This window comes from Hetaerina americana, unplaced genomic scaffold, assembly GCF_022747635.1.
Source record: "Hetaerina americana unplaced genomic scaffold, ioHetAmer1.1.p SCAF_2, whole genome shotgun sequence".
In the NCBI taxonomy this organism is placed as follows: domain Eukaryota; kingdom Metazoa; phylum Arthropoda; class Insecta; order Odonata; family Calopterygidae; genus Hetaerina; species Hetaerina americana.
Window position 1 is genome coordinate 78,239,316 of NW_027286763.1, and position 20,190 is coordinate 78,259,505.

Genomic DNA, 20,190 nt, shown 5'->3' on the forward strand with positions numbered 1-20,190 from the left:
AGAAATAATACGTAAGATGCAATCTTCAAGGTATTCTTTTTGTAATCACTGCCTCCAATAGTTTTACTTAAAACCTCCACTCCTATTTTCGACGGCGTGCGTGCACCAACGAGAAAACTATCTATAGGAGTCGAAATAAATGAACACCCCTTCAGCATACCCTAAAGCGACAGGAGTGAGACCCACGGATTTATATGCGATAAACGAATTCAGCCCTATGGATTCTGATGTGCCCCCGGCGGAAAGAAAACCCAGGGCACTGGCCACACACAGGAAACATTCTAAGTTTAGTTATGAGCTCATAAGCCACAGGTGCCGTTTCAATTCTGTGTCAAGCGTCGGCTTAGAGTTAAACAGGAGGTGAGAGATTTCGGACGTCTTTTTCTCGGAAGAGAAAAAAAGAGAGGGCGCCTGAGTAACACCACACCACTCCCCGGGTCCTCAATTACCACGCCCCCGCGCGCTTTTGGTGGTGAGGTCCTCCTAGCGGACACCCTTGCCCACGGTAGGAATGCTTCGGATGTTAACTGTCGTCAGACGGAATGCCCCTCTCTGGTTTTTTTCCTCAGTATATTTGACAATCGTGGCGAAACATCCTCTGGGGAGTGACATTTTGGTATTCATGTCGTATGCGGCCTACAGCCGAAATCAAGATGTCGGTGTAGAAAAAATTCTTTTCTCGTAAATGATAGTGATTAGTCACTCTCTACGCCCACCCGTAGATTACAACTCATTAAACTCTCTCTTTTTTCCTCAACTCTACTCTTTTAAGCCCACTTCCTAAGAGTATAACTCATTTTCATTCATCTTTAAACGCCTTTACCACCCTATCTCATTTTTCCATTAGGAAATTAGAAATTATTCGTACTCGTATTCTGCCATAGCTGCAACCTTCGTAGAATCTGTTTTCCTATCGGCCCCGAAGTGGAGCTTTTCCTAAAACAGTGATTTCGGATCGCTATATATATATATATATATATATATATATATATATATATATATATATATATATATATATATATATAATTATATATATATATATATGTATATATATATACATATATATACATATATATTCATACATATTTATATATATATGTATACATATATATATATTTACATATATATATATATATATATATATATATATATATATATATATATATATATATATATATATATGGGTCGCGGTAGTCCAGGAGTAGAGCGTTGGACTACGGACCCGAGGGTCCGGGTTCGATTCCCGGGAAAACCTCTAAGGCTCTAAGGCAGCTCCACCCAAGCTATGTGACTTTCCGGGTACCAGATCTTCCTGGGGAACCATAACCGGCAAAGGGAAAGGAACTGGCCCCCCTACCCTGATGTGTGAATTTCACACGCCATTGGGCTTAGTACTGGCTGAACTCTACCACCATATATAAATAACCATAAACACGGTAATCAACCCGAAGGTCGGTTTGGTAGGTGATGCTACAGTTCACCCAGTTCTAAGCCCACCGGATTTTGAAATTACCTGGGTAGGGGGGCTAGTTCCTTTCCCTGTATACATACAAGTACATATATGTTTATACACACGCATACGATACATATGCGATCCATTAAACGTCCATGCAGACCCAGACCTTTAAACCTAACTTGACGCAACGTTTGTTAATAATCAGTCACTATTCTTTTTGGTGTTTAGATGTATACGTTTCTTATCGCAATTTTTTTATAAGTCACACTATAAATTGGAAAAATTGCTGTATGTGGACAGCTTTTTTAATACGCTAAAATAAAATGATTCAGCACTGTTTCCAGAAATGTGTCCGTATGTTAATATACTTGGGTGAATATTGAGTTTATTATCCTTACTGATTACGTCCTTTGGCAACCACGCTTCGCACATAACAACGAGTTAATTTCTCCAATCTCTTCCTGTATCAAATTTGTATGCTCCCCCACAAACATGGCACAGTGAAAATAACTGATCACCTTCTATCAATTTATAGAAGCTTATTGTTATTCAATGAAACATTATTTAACATTGAGATTATAGACAACTTTCATTTGGTTGTAATATTTCTGGTTACCTAAATCCGTTAATTATTTTATATCAAAACAGAATGATATAAGAATATTATTTCTCTTTCATTATTGTGTACTACTATAGACCGTTTACAACCCATAGATCGCATACAATATGAATACCGAAATTTATTTAAGATTAGAGATCTACATCTGTTCTCAGACTTCTTATTATTCTTAAATATCTGTTTAACATGACTTTTGGGCAAACGGTCAAAACAGCCGTGCACGAATAACAGAGGGTGAGTGCACGGCCCCCCGTCGCCCACCTCTTATACGCCGAGTTTAGTGATTGCTTGGTTTTATATAGTCAGTTAAAAATACATGTCACACGTGCCAATGTTTACATTTAATATTCAAATTCTCAACATTGCCCCAATTATCCTGCGAGAACTGAACAATCGAAACAGGCTAACTGATGGTTTTGGCTGAAAGAGACAAGGCGTGATGGAGCTAGAATGAAACAAAACTGCCCTTCTGAATTCATCCGGGGGAAGATGTTCCTCCGGTTTTTTTGAGACCGCCGAAATTTAACGGTTACATCGCAAGCCGTGATTTCGAAGTTTATTAATGTATTGCCTTTCCATTCCTAAACAATATATCAAACCTTGTACAATAGAGTAATTTTTGATAAAAATACATTTAAATGGAAAAATATTATGTGAAAACCTCCTGCCATTATCTGAAAATAATCCCACCTAAATAAAAGAGTAATAGGAATCGCACACACCCAGGCATCTTATATTCACAAAATAAAAGTCAAACTAAATACAAGAAAATATCAGCAACGTTAATTGTTGATACTTTGGTAAAAAAAATAAAAATTGGACTAATCTGAAAATTTTTTACCTTCACTCTAAATTATTTAACCCACGTAATAATCCCAGAGTAAGGACCAACAATCCGGGAAAACAATCTTTCCACCGTCCATCTCACTTGAACCATTCTTGATATGATATTTTTCATTCGAAATCAATTAATGCGGAATCTCGAGTACTTAGCTTTCCACTCTCAATCAGCCCAACTTAGAGGTTTAGCGTGGGTTCTGAATGGCGCATTCGGTGTCAGAGGCAGACTTTAAGAGTTTTAATTATTATACGGGACTCGATATAGAGGGGTAAGCAACGAAATATTCTAGAAGTGAATGGTCTCTCAAGGGACGGAGCGACTTATCATTTCCGCCTCATCATTTATCATCCTCGCATGGCGTTGCTGGCGCCAAAGGGACTGAGAAAAAGCCTACGGATATGATGCACCCTTCCTCGCTTTAACACGACTTCGGTGTCTCCCGGATTACCACTTTCCTCTGCCCTCGACATTTTTATTTCTCGGGAGCCCCCAAGAATGATTTTCTAAATTATCTAGAACGAATGTATTGGGTGAATATCCATTTATATAAGTTACTCTTAACTCATTCTTATTATCTCCTTCGATAAAATTGATAAATATTATCTTCGTCCTTATCATTATTTTTCATTTTTCAATTGTTTGTGTAATTTATCTATGCGTCATCAAGAGAAATTTTACATAAATAATATAGCGGCATACAATGTTTATCTTTTTCAGAGAATCTCTCGCATATTATTTGGGGCCGTTCATCAACCACATTGGATGTTCTCAGTCAAGACCGCCAACCCTATTACAAAGCCTTTGAACGAGAGAGCTATGTCGTTCAGTAAACCTTATCATGTAAGGTGAATTGATTGACCAGTTGCACTAAATTGAAAAAATTTTCTCCTATCATTCGCGAAAAATTATATGCATAAAAATGGTGGGTTACAATTAATACGAGTAACTAAGTAGCATTACCGAATTTCTTGCACGGAGGGATTTTCCTCTAAACGTTGACGTGAATAAGGATGAAATTGGCAATGAACGGCGGTCCCTTGGAGAGCCTTTCGAAACCATAACCGTTTGGACGAATTCTTATTTCTCAGAAAAAAATGCACGCGCAAAAAAAAGGCAAACACTCTCTCTCTCCATACGAACCACACCTCCTTAAACGCTCATTACGGAGCAGACTCCGCGTGTGGCCCTCAACGCACGCCTTCCAAGTACCAACCCACTTCCTATCAGCGTGGCCGTCCGATTGGCCGAACAAGAGGATGACGTCGGGTAGTCCTCCCCTCCCGACACCCCTTCTCCGTTCCCCCCCCCCGTCACCCAAATCCCCCGCCGTCCCACCTGTCCCCCTTAACTCGGGCTCCCCTGCAGCCGACCCTTCAGTCGAGCGAGCGAACCGAGGCGGGCAACAGGCGCCGGCAGCAACAGGCGGGACAGAGAAAGAGGTGGTTAGTGCGACAGGAGTCTCGAGGAGGAGCCAGAGATCACGCATCGAGGAGGTATCCTCCATCCGTGTCCCCCTTCTACCCTCTGCACTCGAGCGGTGGAGATAGCCGTACCCGCGGCAAAATCTGTCTTCAGAAAGGGAGCGGCGAGGAGACTTTTTCCGGCGTCGAGTAGGGGAGAGGGGAAGGCGAAAGAGAGAGAACCCGGGGAACGCGTCCCAAGAGGAAGTGCGCGAGATGAGCAAGTTCCGCGGGGGACGATTTGCGCGCCGCGGCGTCCTACTCGCCCTATTGGTAATCCTGCTGACCACGGTGGCCCAAGGCGGTGCGAGGCCCCTCAACAGGTGAGTGCTCGCCTCCTCCAAACCCATCCCCTTGCCCTTCGACCCAGTCCACCGTCCCTGTCTCAGCGCATCGCTAAGGATATATCATAACCGGACACTCACCGATTTCCCCCTCGCTTTCTCAATTTTTTTTTATTTTGGCTACATCACTACTTCCGAACGACGAATCATCTCACCCGCGATGTCTACAACGGATCTGAGCGTCTCCCACGCCCCGCCGCGAATTCTCCCTGAATCTTACCCTCTCGGGATGAAAACTTAAGATTAAAATCCCGCGAATGGTTTGTATTTATGTCGATGTCGAATGTTCCGCTGTAATCGACCGTAACCGTGAGGTGGTTTAATATTATTTGATGGTCGAGTTCACCTCGTATTAAACCCCAATGAGTGCGAAAAGCATGGGTTAGAGCCAGGCCAGTTCCTTTTCTAGCGACAGAAAAATCATACAGGATTAGTGAAGCTTCGGGTACCCGAAGGCACCAGTAATCGAACTCGGCCCCTGCCGTAAATAGCCGTATACCCTTCCCACCAGGTCATTGGACTTGTACATTTAAAAAATGGAGATGGAATAGGTGAATAACCCAATCGGCTTTAGTTGTTTCATGTGCAACATATACATTTCTTATCGATTGGAGATGTAACATTTTGCATGCAACTTCTTGGAAACGGAAAGTGCTAAAAGAACATTACGCATGTCCAAATTGAAAAAAAGAAATTTAAAAAAAATAAGGCAAATTTACAAATTAGAACACTGGGTCCAAATGACGATCACTCATGACGATTTTATTTTTCGGGACGAAATTTATAAATACTGTCAATACATTCCAGTCTTATGGATCAATTAATAATCCTGACATCAGCACAAATTGCCCATTTTTACATTGATCAAATTGTTACGAAATTCGTTATTGGGTAATGACAAACAGACGTATAATTTACATTGATACTCAAAGATGAAGTTCGACTCATGATAACATTTCGAAAATCTATTACTATTGGGTTGATGCAACGTAATAAATAAATTAGTAGGGTTGGACTATTTGGATGATCTAAGTAGGTGTCAACGTAGCACGTCAGGATTCCCCACCCGTGCGGAGACTGGACAATACATACATCTTATTTCGCGGAGAAAACATGGCAAATGTGAAAAAAAAGGTGAAAGTGAAGTGCGCCGTACGTCAAATAGGATGTCAAGTAATGCAGTCCCTCGGCGCTTTTCGAAGGGTGCAGCAATAAAACCGAGACCGAGTTTTTCCCCGCCCTTCTTTCTCCTCCCATCCCTGATTCTCCCTTGCTCCAATTTCCCACCCACCCATACAAGGGGTTGACGATCTCACCTGACTCGCTCTTCGAATGTTGGTCGGTCCGCAATGCCATCCTAGGATTACATCATACCTGGACGAATGCCGGGACCGCTTAAAAGTCATTATCCCAGCCCTACTGATAAGCCCTTCGGGTGCTCCTTTCAAGGGTACGCACACTGAGGCTCCAATTTCTATCGACGGCCCGGTTGATTTTCTGGTAACGACATTAAAGAATGATTCTAAAAATTTATTGCGACTCACGTGACCAGATTTTGCTTTGAAGTTTCATTTCGGCACACACGTCGCTTTTCAATGAAACATTACCTTTGCCTACACAAGATCAATTCTTGAAAATGTTGAAATCGACATCTATCACTAAGTTTCCACATTTTCGGGCTTCGTGCAAAATTCTTATTTTTTTAAGGATGTCAGCCTGTCTGTCCGTCAGCTCATCCGGGTGTTGCAATTGTTAAAAATCTAAAGTGAAGGAACCGTTGGATACAATCCATGCGGAAGACCAGAACCCTCCAGCTGTACTTTCATGAACACCCCTTACTGGAATCAGTAATATTTTAGCGGTTCCAATAGATCAAGTAACTTGAATAGTTTTATGTCCAGATTTTGCGGCATCAACGGTGAACTTATTATTCCGGGCTCGATGTTTGGATTCTTTCCGAGAAAAATACGTTAAAATTAATATATTACCAGATTTATTAAATATTATTGATTTCATCAATAGCATTCACAAGGCACTGCAGTTGAAGGAAATCTTTTATTCATTGAAACTCTTCATTAAAACGTTGAAGGTGTCGCGATGAACAGATAAATAATGAGCTTCATTAAATTAAATAATAATAATAACTTGGCAGCAGAATACTTGACTTTGTGAAATTTCATCTTAATGTGGAATGATAAATTAAGAGTAAAATTGCGCAATTTATTTATAAGCGCGACACGTGTTCATATTCAACGATTCGTACTTCGACGTTTAAACTTCATCAAGGATAGTGAATTTCCAAAAAACATACTATATGTGTACATATATAAATGGTCAAATAAACGGTAGTTTTTTTGGGTTTTTAAAATCTCCTTCAGCTGCAGTCTGTATTCTCTAGATTCGAGTGTGGAGGGCTTCCCGCACGGCGATTCGAATTTTCCTTTGATTCAGATGCAATTTCGTACGATAAAAAATCCCCATAATTTGAACTGCCCTACCATACTATTTAATATCTTTATTTTATAACATGTGACGAAATAATTTACGAATCGTCAAAATAGTCAAAACCTATCTTAGTCCAACTCAATCCTTCACAACTAATTCAACATCTTTGTATGCCTACACAAGTATTTTATTGCTTACTGCCAATCCTTATGAACTTTTCACAAGTTCTCCTTTTTAGATTAATGTAATCATAAATTTATTTGTTATCTTTGAAAGAACCCCAATGTCTTTTGGCTTCCTTATGACTCCTTTGCCTTAATTATTCTTTATAGTCATTATTTAAATTAGTCTTTCTCCTAAAAGTTCATACGGGTAAGGTAGAATAAATCACCGTTTCATAATTTACAGGGTTACCTCTTAAAAAATAAACGATCATCTAGATGTAATAATAAGTCGAATTTCATATCGAACGATCTATTGAAATACCTTATATCTTCGGTGCTCCTGGGGTTTTGATTAAGAGTTTTTGAAAAAAGTGACTCAGATAAAAATGAATCATTTTCCATTAAATATTTGAAAAATAATTTAGTATTTGATAATAAATAATAAAAATAATAAAAATAAATAAATAATAAAAATAATAAAATTTAATAATAAAAATATTTGAAATTTAATTTTAGTCACCAATTTTCCTTTCGAACTCTTCTCACGGACAATACTTTAGAACGACTTTAGTAACTAACCCATAAAGAGTGGTGCTTTCGCTAATTACACTGGGAAAGAGTGCGTAGAAACGTAAAAATATTTTATATTTACCTTGATCAGAGAACCGTTTCGATTGGCCATTAAGAAATGTTGAAATCACTTATTCATGCGATAAAAATTGACCTTAAACGTACAAATAATGATTTGTTTAGCTTCACTGGATTATTTCAAAAAATATTTTACATTCCGTTTCGATTTCCGCTATTTCCATTTCTTAAATTGTACATAATCGTTATTTGTATTAAATGCTCTTTTATAGGCAGGTTTTTTTCTGGGCGAGTCCCCCCGCCGAAAACAACGGTCGAGGGTTCGAGTCCCACCTCGGGCTGGATAGGGTGTAGGGTTAACTATGTGGTTCCACATCAGAGGAACTTGATGACAATTCAATAGTGACTTATGGGGCTCGTGAGGGTACACCGTGAACTAGAAGCGTTTTATTGAAGGTCAAAACAAGCTTTCGATTAATAAGTTTGCATCGAGTAACTAGGGAACGTCAGCTGTTCGTATCGCTTATCTACAGAATATACAGCAGGTATATCCACTGCATCATTCGACATTTTAATATTTCTCAACACCTCTCCACATTATTTCATTCGAATGGGATTTCATAACGTGATAGGATAATCCTGGTTTTTCACTATCCTCGAAGGTCAGAAGCGTTTTGCGCCACCACCCATTGAGTAAATTGAAAGACTCCGTGACTTGCATTAGCACTATTCGTAGGAGGTAGTATCTTCGCAAAATCTTCCGTAAATATCGTCCTGATTTCCATAATTTTCCTGTCAAAGCTTTGCACCAGAACAAAAGTGAGTCCCTCCGAAAAAAATAACGAGATGCATGAAACGTGATCGTGCACCGGCGAAAAGTTTGAATAATCAGGCTTCTCCAGAATTTTCATCGGCGCTGATGTCTGTCGAATCCCCGACGGCTGACACCCGACTCCGGTAAATGCAAACGAAATGAAATCGTCGAGCATGACTGCATGTCAATGTCCTGGATAGGATCGACCGATAACGTACTTATTTGAGCTCCTAGGACCCCAACTACATCCGATGTCTCCGAATACTCAACGAACGATTTTCCCGGAGGCACCTATTTGATTTAATTTACTATTCAGCTGATCGCTGCACATTAACATTGCCGGGTGCTACAGAATACGCCCCGGCATGGCAATCCCGGAGGACGGAGGGGGGGATGTATACGCACCGCGATCGTAAATATCGTTCAATATGGATGGAAGGATGCTGCTACTCCTGAAAAATCTGTGTCCACACGCGTGAGGTTCACAGAGGACGGGAGCGTGATGAAATCCGGATTGTGAATTATGCATTGGGAAAACCCGGCAGCAAATAGATTATGCGTGCAGCTACTCGCTAAGCGGATGCGCCCGTGATAAACCACCAAATCTTTCGAGGAGATCAAGCGGTCGCTCGTTGAGGAGGCGTTGCCATCCGGGGTTTGGGTAGCACCGAGTGATTACCTGAATGGAGATGTGGACTCAGTGGGTCTTCGTAAGAAAAAGCGAAAGCATTGCGCTGCCGATGTAGATTCCAAGGAGCCCTCCTATAGCAGAGGTCGCGAACCCCGTAAGTTCTCAGCGGATTAATAGATGAACCGACGGACTTACGAATAAAAATCACGTAAACCCATTTGATTTGTATCCTTACACACTTACGTCGACTTTTTCTTGACAGGTTTGTCCGCAGAATCCCCCCTCCACCAGCCCGATTAGACAGGTGGGAATCGCGCTAATTACTTTCTTACGCACGCTTCCCGCAATACGGTTCATGGATGCAGCGTAGTAACTTTACGGGATTTATTGAATCATGATAAATACACGGAACTACCATCGACGTTTCCGCCCCAAAATAATTATTACCTACTCCCTTTCAGTAAAAGGGACGTCTAAACGATGCCACTGATGTAGGGTTAGTTTTAGCGGTACGTCGGAGCACTAGACTTAATTTCAGAATGAAACGGCCTTCTTTCACTTAAAATTTTTGGGTCGAAATTTCACGGGAAAGAAAGTCAGGATGAATTAAAAAGGCGTGCGTCCTCGGGAACTAGGGCTACAGGACGTCTGGATAAAGAAACTCTCACACTCGGAGAAAGAATTTCTGTGGCTGTTTTCAGGTCGATAATTTGTGTAAAATGTGAGCAGAAAGTTGAAGATTTGCTGATGCAATAAGCCAAAGTATTATTTGTAATAGCAATATTGGTTTTAATTTGCAGGCGAAACCTAAGGAAACACTTCTTTTCAAAGGCAATCGGAATAAAAATGAATTCCATCAATTGAGGCAAGATTCAGACTGAAGACCCACCTTTCACTGTAACACGGAGATGTTTAACATTTTTTTACTGAGCGAGCCATAGTTGTCTCGAAGATGATTTCTGTAGAACATAGGCGGGCAAGGTGCATTTCGTGAACGCAATCTGGCCCACCCAGGTAAGGGGTCAGTCTGGCATAAAATGGATATTTGCTATCAAAATGGCGAAAAGAATAAAAAATTGAGTAATTTTTTTTTCAGCCACCCCGAAATTGTCGACGGAGACGTCAGTATTTCCCTCATGAGCAATGTTTTCCAAGCTCTATATTAAGATGCAACACTCAAATATCAACCCACTGAGCTTGTCTTCAATTCCCAGGAACTCAACCAAACCCTTGAAACCAATAATATTTAGATTCACCTCTTACCATCTCATTTAGATCTCCCATCGTAAAAAATCGCTCAATTATGCATTCATTCTTATTAAGTTACCCGGCCCCAAGAACCCTTCTTCCTTAATTATACGGTTCATTTCCATATTTTTATTACTTCCATATTTCTGCCTTAGACCTCAAGAGTTTGTCAATTCGAAAATAAAGATTTATTTTTCGCGGTTTCCTCAAACCCACCTTTAATTCTACCGATTAATCAAAATTTGTAAAACTTAATGAAATCCTTGGCATTTAAATATACGCTGCAATCAATAGGGATGAATTTAGATCCGGTCCTAGGGTAACATTTCAAAGGGTTGGGTTGTATGTCACGACGAAAGCAATATCTTGTGGGTCCAACCGAATGGACATTTTTACTTCAGTCGCTCCTTCGTGTTTTTCCCCCGAGAGTAAATAAAAGCAAAGGGAGGAATATTAATTACACTTTCAGCTACGCGGCAACCTGATCTACTTTTTCAGCACAGGACCAAATCTACATTGACCTTCTGAAAAATGAATGATTCACTTCTTAATTTCTATCGATCATAGACGCAAAAATATTCCTTGGATCCTCCAAATAAATACTATGATTCCATCACGACCCCCACCCCCACTGGTGTCGTTTTAATTCTTGCATTATCCGATTAAATTAATGAACAGGACGTGTATCTAAATCCAGTCATAGGTACCAACTGAATTACTGATAGGTACCACTTTTCCCTTCTCGCCACTTATTCACATCCATTATTTGTTTGGCAAACGTAGCATATTTTAAGCATGGATGACTTGTGTAAAGCATTAATAGCAAACTAAAAATCACTCCATATACACCCATTCGCTCAAACGTGCGGTTTTCGATAATGGCTTTATAAAGAAGTAAAAGGGTTATGGAACGCATCGATTTCATCCACTTCATCTCATATTCTACGCTTTAATTATGCGCGAATATAACCAGGGCCGATAGGATGGGTCAAAATCAGAGAATTCTTGATTGGTGCAAGGGAAAGAGAGGATCCGGTCCGATCAAAAGGCAAGGGTGCGCAGGGCTTCTCCCGCGCATGACTTGGCCTTTATCCTATAGGCGCCAATGGAACACAACAATCGCTGTGACTTAAAAAGCCAAGGTTGTGAGTTTTCCACCCGAACATCTCCACGGAAAGACATACTTTGCTAGTTGGCCTGCTTCACACCCTGCTCGGAAATGAATAGTAATCGCCTCAAAATTGCCCATTACGCTTTCCTCCACTCCACAGTAACTTCCGTGCACAAGGGCGCAAATTACGGTCAATTATGCTTCGTTTAAGTTAACCTACGCCTCCCTTTGTTGCCGAGTAATGAGAGGGGTCTTTGCAGGGTTAAAAAAAAGGTATCGCCGTCCGCTTAGATCCGTGTTTCGCATATTGCAACGCCTTGACGATACCCCGATTGGGAGGCCGGAGACACCTTCGGAAATGTCTCGTCTCGCACCACGGAATGTACACACTGTCGCTCCACTCGACGTGAAAGGGAATTTTCGATTATGGTTGCGAAGCGAGGCTCTAATGACATCGATGGAGAAGAAGAAAGGTGGCTAGGAATTCCACTTGCAACGACTACCTTTGATTGCATCAGGCGAGTGCTGAGAACAAGTTTTCAGGCATCGATAAGGGGGTACTCGCGTCGAAGGGGAGACGCGAACTACGCCTCTCATTCCTCACAGATCTCCTTGGGGGGATGTTAAATGAGTGAAAGAATATAGGGTTCATCGTACTTGAGAGAGTCAAGAGGGTAATAGCTCTATATTTTGCCCCTACGAGCAACGATATAGGTGCTGCGCGTGCTATATCTTCCTCAAGGGTTCGAGGAATTTACGGTGGTGATATGTCGTCTATAAGGGTATAAGGACATATCCTGAATTTATGACTCGTTTATATCATGCATATAATAAAAATCCGCTACATATCCACCCGCTGACGTGAGGATATCAACTCTCCATCTTTGTACGGAAGAACATGGTCACCTCATATGCAGATAGCATTGTCTATCTTTCATCAAGTAGTTGACGTACATCTGGAACTTTATCATACTTTCCATGAGAGTTGGAACCAGGGAAAAGAGTTTGAATTCCGTAATAAATTATTAAAATAAACGGTGCAAATTTCTATTTCCATATTAGTCTCCATAGCCTTTCTAAATAAAGAAGTAAGTTTGAAAGAAGTCATGTCAAAGGAAGTTTCCCTCAGATGAATTTTCTACTGATCATACTTCGAGGGGATCGAGATGGTGCGGGGGCTAACGTACTGGCTTCCCACCCTGAGGGCCCGGGTTCAAATCCCGGCGGTGTTGAATATTTTTCAGCGGTATCTCGATCCCTGCTTGAGGTGCTTTGTGGAGGGCACTTTGAGTGAGTACGCCGTCCGTCGGATGGGACGTTAAGCTGCGGACTCCTTGGCGCTTTTCGTAAATAGTAGGCTAATGCCGACGCCGGGTTGCTCTCCACCCTTCATCCTTTCCTGTCCATCCCCTATGGCGCAAATGACCTCAGCTCTCGGTCGCCTCCCCTAAATACTACTACTACTCATACTTCGATTTTCATTATATTATTCATTTCATAATAGTCCATATTTTCACCTAGACAATGCCAAAAAGAGAAAAGACTAAATACATACAGTGAGAAAAACTCTGACAAGACGGAGGAATCATTGTTTCGAATTAAATAGGCCCAAGTGTACTCAGCCGCAGCACATTATTGTACATGCGTGCCTTCACACAAATAAAAGTTCCTATTAATATAAATTAAATAAAATAGAATTTTATTCAATTGCACTCAACTATTCTAACACTTCTTAGCCTTCAAGTTCCTGCTCGAGCCCCTAAAAATTAAATTTATGAATGTGTCATATGAAAAAAACAATTTAGTGGGATCCTACACAAATGGCTCACAAACTCTGGGAGAATCTTGATTCGGCAGAATAACATTTTTTTGCCGCAATATTATCTTCCGCCACTTTTAACTTATCTCTGAACATTCTAGAGGGTTTTAACGTAGTGAAGCGATTACGACTTACTCCCTATGTGATATATCACTTTCTACCGACAGTAGTTAAAATTTTTCTTTCCAAGAGTTTTCAGAGCAACAATTCTCTGAGAGTTTTCCTTACCTCAAGAAAACAAATGCCACTATCGAGGAAAAATCCAGAACAATCAACGATAAATACAAGCAAAAGATAGAAAATTGAAAATCAGCAAAAAAAAATTAAACATTAGCCCTATAAGGTAAACCGTTTGTTAGGTTATCAGCGTAACCTAAACTACAAAAATTTAGCTCCAGTGAGAATAATATGCTCGCGGAAATGTCGAGGATTGTTAGGCATGTATCGCCTTCAATGTATCGGTTGGAGGTTGAGGCTTTCGGCAAGGATCCTTGGTCATCACGATCCCCATCAACCATGCCCGCAAATCAAATTGTTCCACTCCGTCCAGTTAGGAGACAGCGGAAAAGTTAATTTAACCCCCCCCCCCCCCGCCACCTCCTCAAACATTCACGTCGGCGGGAGGAGCGGCCTTTCTGGGGGCTCATTCCACCTTCACCGCGCTCCGTAAGAATCCCGGGGAAAGGAATGTGGCCCGCTCCAATGTCTCCGCCCCGTCCCCCTGACCCATCTACTCCCTCGCCGTGATCAGGGGTTTTGTAGGAATGGGTAGGAAATTTCACGCGGCGGCCTCCGTGTCCGTCGACTTTCTCGGAGGGGGAGAACGCAAAGTCGCGGAGTCGGCGGCTGTCCTCAGCCGTCAAAGAACTCGCCCACCGCTTTCACCTTCGCCCGAACGGGGATGCGACCGCTCGGATGCCACCGCAACGGTTCTCCGAAATATTAATTATGTCAGTTAGCAACCACCTAACAGAAGCGGCCTGAAGTAGTGTGCGCGAATAGTCGCATAAGTGGTGCGACTGCCGAGCGTACGGAAGGTTCGGATACTGACCCAAAGGTCCAGGTTTCGAATAGGAAAATTTCTTTAACTTGAATAAAAGTTTCGACGTAAAAGTTGAATTTCGGTCCTCTAACACGTGGAGTCACGAAAGTATTTCTATGTCATGACGTTTTTATCACTCTAAATTTGTTTTTTTTACACGTGACGGCCCCTCAGCCCCTAAGTCACACCTCGTCGGATACCGGATAGCAAGTCTCACCTCCTCGTTTCTTGCAATTGAAATATCCAGTCGATCTTATCGCTTGTTGGCATGCAAAACCATATCATCAACGGAAAGTGCTTTCCTCGTTTCATATTCCATGAATACACCCGTTTTACATCAGTCTACAAAAATAAATTCCGACCAAGAGTGAGAGTGAGGGACGATTTTCCCATTCGCAATTATTTGAAATCCACTGTTGCATTAACGGTCATTGTGGCCTGGTTGCCAATTGCAGGGTCCAGGGCGTAAATTAATCAGGTAGTTGTCAAGGAATGAGGTCATACTTTCTGATTTCCGGGTTAATAGATGCATGTGGAAAATGACTAGAAAAATAGGAGAAGACCTTTTTCCTAAATGGATCAATTCACGCTTGCTCCAGTTCCATGTATTAAACATGCAAATGTCTTTTAATTTTATTGAGAGATGTAATAGTTGAACTAGTTAGTTATTGACTTCCAATGTCAAGAGCATTAGTACAGAATTTGAGAGGAATCGCGGTAATTATTCTGAAAGGCTATTATACCGTTAGTCTGGAATGTGCATTAATCTGTTGACCCTTAGCAACTTTCGTTCGGATAAGGTAAAAATGTTGAATCCGGTTTTCTGTGACCTTCACACTTTTTTGAAATACCTACCTTTCCGATATAACCCTCCAGGAGTAAACGGCCCAAATTAATTCATTAGTCATGCGCCAATCTTGACAACTATTATTCTGATTAAAAATAGAAAAGGCCATGGGAGATGATTGAAGGATAATCGTGAATTTGATAAAATATTTCACGGTGAACTTTTTTTTGAGAAAAGAATAATCTATGAATCATTAACGATGATAAAATTGACCCCTGAGGCGATACGAACAACGAATTCACCGCTCACATGTTATTTAGTGTAAATGACAATAAATGTGAAAATCCAATAAAAGGTATATCCTTAAGTGCCAATTTGTATCGTAATTTTGATATTTTTAACGCTTCGTTTTTTTAAATTTTTTTGTTAAAACAATGGGAGTAAACGTGGGCACAAATATTTGGTGAGGAACCCAGGCGTAAACATATGCCTTCAAGGGATTCTCGTAATTATTAGCAGCAGAACATTTGCTTGTTTCATGGTTATCTGAAGTTTAACTCCCAAGATTTTCAGAGAATTATAGTAATTTCACCAAAAAAATACATATGTTCTAAAAAATTATAGGTATCACGAATTACCAGCATTATTATCAGGAATTCTCGCTACATATTTGATAATCGAACTTCACAAAAGAATTGTATGAATTGAAATGAAAAAATGAGTACCGGTCACTTGTTCCCGGCAACCAGTCACCGGTCAACGTTGTACGAGCAAAAATCGTGTAGAGCACAGCAAACACTTGAATCGAAAACGTACCCACGATTTTTAATCTTGCATTTATATTCACTTCGCCTTCGCAAATTAGATTCGTCCCTTGATGGAAACTTTATAACCATGAAAATTAACTTTCGTCTCATGTAAACCCATTAATTGGAATGTTATCTACTAATTCGGAACATTACCTACAGTTGACCCTAATTCAATTCATTTGAACGTAGGAGTCAATCGCAAGAATTGAAATTTTCCTGTCCTCCCAATTTTCGCACAGTATTTATCTTGGATGTCACACATAGCCGTCAAATCAATCAAAGCTCATGGGCTTGACTTTCTTTTTTTAGGGGATAACCGCATGCACCAAACACTTAACAAAGTTCATAATCCTCGTCGACAACAGCGGGAACGAGGCCCCGTGTACCTTTTCCATTTTCCCCGATTGACCTTCCTTAATATTTCACGACGGGCATTTTCGAAACACTCTACGTGACTTACGACTCGGGAGCGCCATATCCGGGGGATCATGGACCCGTTTTAGTGATATTCGAGCGTCTGTCAACAATTTCTTCATTAACCCGCCCGCTTCCACGGAGCAAATTGACAGCCAGGGATGTGTCGATCTGCGGATCAAGCTTCAATATAAATAACTTCGCCGGGAGAAAGCCCTTTAAGCCATTTCCGGTTCATGAAATATTGAATTCTTTCGAGCATTCTTTCCTTTAATCCTTGTTTTGAACTCATCAGTGGACGTAGACCAATTAGAATTAACGGATAGGAATGCAAACAAAGGTCAATCGGAATGGTTTATCAGTCAAATTGCATGTATTCTCATTAAAACACAACACATCAAACACAAAATTAGAGAGAGACCACGTGAACACCTTTGACAAAATGTTCTTTTTCGTTCAAATTAAGGGCGTTCATCCAATCATGTAAAAATTATTTTTCAAATAACTTATGAAAGCGAACATTTAAGTTTTTTTAGAGCTGCCTACATGCTAAAAAGACTCAATTGTACTGGTATAATCCGAGGGAGATAATCTGCAGACCTCGGTAGAGATGGGGTTAAGCCCTCTCCTGCTGTGCAAGGGGTCGCAGTTTCAATTCCCGCAGATGGGTCGACTCCACCAAAGGCTTGGATCCTTTGTAATTGTAGTACGCCTACTGTGAAATTTTATTGCCGGGTGGACTTATAAATAATAAAAAAGAGCCCGAGCAATTCCAATAGAAATCTTGAGGTTCGTTCTAGATTAGGAATAACTGGGTCTTCTTTTAAATTTCCAACCTTAATGTGAATCTAAAAATTTGTAGACAGGTTCTGATCTCATCTCACGACGACCAGCAAATGTGCAATGCTAATGTCTAGACTTCACTTTTGTTATCAGCACTAAGCTAAGGGGTCGCGTCACGTAGTGCGGACAGCATCTTTTAAATTGTATCAGCAATTGTTCCTTTCCACGTGTAAGCCTAGTCGCATTGTTATCGCAATGCCATTTAGACCCGTTATAAATGGACTTGAGCAACCATCCATGGAACAAGTATAGAGTTGTACCTTATTAATTAATGATCTACGGGTGGATAATCGCTCATAGAAAATATTAGCTAAGCAAAATATGGCTGAAGAACAAAACCCATGTGCCATGCAAAGTATACGCCCCACTTATACCCCAATAAGTTAATAGCGATTAATCCCCCAAGCAAAATTACCACATAAACAACTGAAGAATAGGCAATTAGAGACTTTAAATCGGCTTGACGCAAACAAATTTAACTGGCTAAAACACCCCCAAATAATCCAAGTCTAATAAAAAAACAGTTTCTGGCGTGACTTGGAGGAAAATCTTCATATTGAAATTGAAAATAAACAACTTGGCTTTTCCACATAGAATTTTTTTTATTTACGACCTAGGTTTCGCTATGGCATAACATCATCAGAATGGTATAACATAGTTCGTGTGGCATAACCTGACGATGCCATACCATAACGAAACCTATGTAGTATTAAAAAAAATTCTATGCGGACAAGCCGAGCTGTTTATGTTCAATTTCAATCTAAGACTAATGAAATAGAAATTCAACGTAACACCCAGAATGTAAATTAAAGAAAAAACAAGGAAAACAAGAAATAAATATAGAATTTAGGTGCCGTGGTTCACACAAATTACAAACAGCATTAGTTTAAAACTACAACATATACCAAGAGCTAGCACTTGAGCGTATGGCAGGAGGTGTAAGAATGCAAGCCATGATTTGTATTGAGTTTGGTACCGTAGACAGATCGATATGGTAGTGGCCAGTGATAGCAATCAAGGAACTATTGGCTAAGTTTAAGACTTCATGGACGTGAAAGCGCTACTGCAGGTGGCGTTGTCACTTCACGGAGACCAAAGCCCGCGTTCGTGTCTACTTAAAAAGTATCAGTGAATAAAAATTAAAATTATTTACTTGATCTTCCGGTGCCCAAGAAATTTGTAGTAGACAGCGGGGATGTTACAACCCGTACAATCTGAAAAATATGTATTTAAAATTACGAAGGAAGTACCATGGGCAATGAATGAATCTACACCATTGCCGTGACTGATTAATTGTCAAAAAGTTCCATTTTATAATCATTCAATTTCTTGTATTTTCTCTTATCATTTCACTAATTAATTTATATTATCCGATCTTTCAACCGTATTTAAGTTGATATTAATAATCTTGGGTCTTATTTTATTCATTCAAATAAATGAGAACCAATTGAGAAAGTTATGTGGTGTACTTGTTTTAAAACTCTTCGTAAAAATTTGACTACACCAATAGTAGTGATTTTACTTCACATTCATTATCTACTCCGGTCGAAGTTGCGTCTTCAAACTCATCTCTATGACATGTTTAAATGAAATTATTGACTTTGTAATTCCACACACTTTTGTGGAATTACAAAGTTAGTAATTTCATTTCATTCATAACACAAATTAGTCACAAATTTCATTTCATAACTTTGCGGAAAAGTGCGTGGAATTACAAAGTCAATAATTTCATTTCAGTATGTTACGCAAATTCCACAAAGTTCCGCCGGAGGCAACAAATTTCAACTCTACGAGCTTACAACTAAATTGAATGTTGTCAAGTAATATATGATAACATAACATCGTCAATCGTTTCCAGATATCGATACTTAACTCGTATTTTCCTCATCGTATTTGTTATTGCCATTGTCACCAACTCTTATTGAAAACGGTTTTCTAGGCAACTGAAAGCTTTCTCCAACGATAGAACATTAGGTTACGTATACCATTTCAGTCCCCGCATTAGTCCGACTGTTTTCAGGTTACGTGGGTTACTTATTAATTTAAAATAGCAATTTTCCACAAAGTAAATTTTAATACGACCGGCTTCAATGTAACTACATCGTCATCAGGTGATGATGATGTAATCACATTGAAACCGGCCGTATTAAATTTTATTTTGTGGAAAACTGCTATTTTTAATTAATCAGGATATTCCACCATATCACGCCTGAAACGTCTTTTTTTTATACGTAAGTTACGGTAACTCTCGAAGTCCTCAGAATGAATTATAATGCGGATGGGCTCTTGAGGTGTGTGCACTGCCATCTGAGCGCAACGCGATTGCTTGGATGCTCAGGACAAACTTGAAAAGTGTCTGCGGGTGTCAGATTTCGGCGTGAGACGAAGCCCTTACGTCCTCCTTCTTCTATTCTATCGCTCAATTAAAGAGATCCCCACCCGCATCCCCCACTTAGCGCTCATCCCCTCTTTTCCTCCAGACATATAAACACCATTGGGTCCGCCACCTCTGAGTGATTGTGCCGTAAGATTGAGGCGAAGGCGGAATCCCAATTACTATCCAAATTGAACGTCGACAACTAAATCTCGACGATTATCCACACGAAGTGGCATAAAAATGTTTTTTGTCTCAGTTGACTCCAATCTAAGGATTTATAATTTTCCCTGAACATTTTTTCGAGTTTATCACTCGAAAAGTTATCATCGCCATCATTACTTCGACTCAAACATTAGTTTATTACAACCCTCTATTCTT

The 20,190-nt window shown here is 40.3% G+C and overlaps 1 protein-coding gene across 1 annotated transcript in view; it reads left to right on the plus strand.

Annotated features, from left to right (window-relative positions):
* Positions 1–4,319: 4,319 nt before the first annotated feature.
* LOC139687896 (uncharacterized) overlaps positions 4,320–20,190 on the plus strand; it is a 31,814-nt gene continuing 15,943 nt past the window's right edge. The window contains exon 1 of the mRNA XM_071585230.1: positions 4,320–4,699. Coding sequence (XP_071441331.1) covers positions 4,593–4,699 — 107 coding nt within the window. The 5' untranslated portion in view covers positions 4,320–4,592. The remainder of the gene's footprint in view (positions 4,700–20,190) is intronic.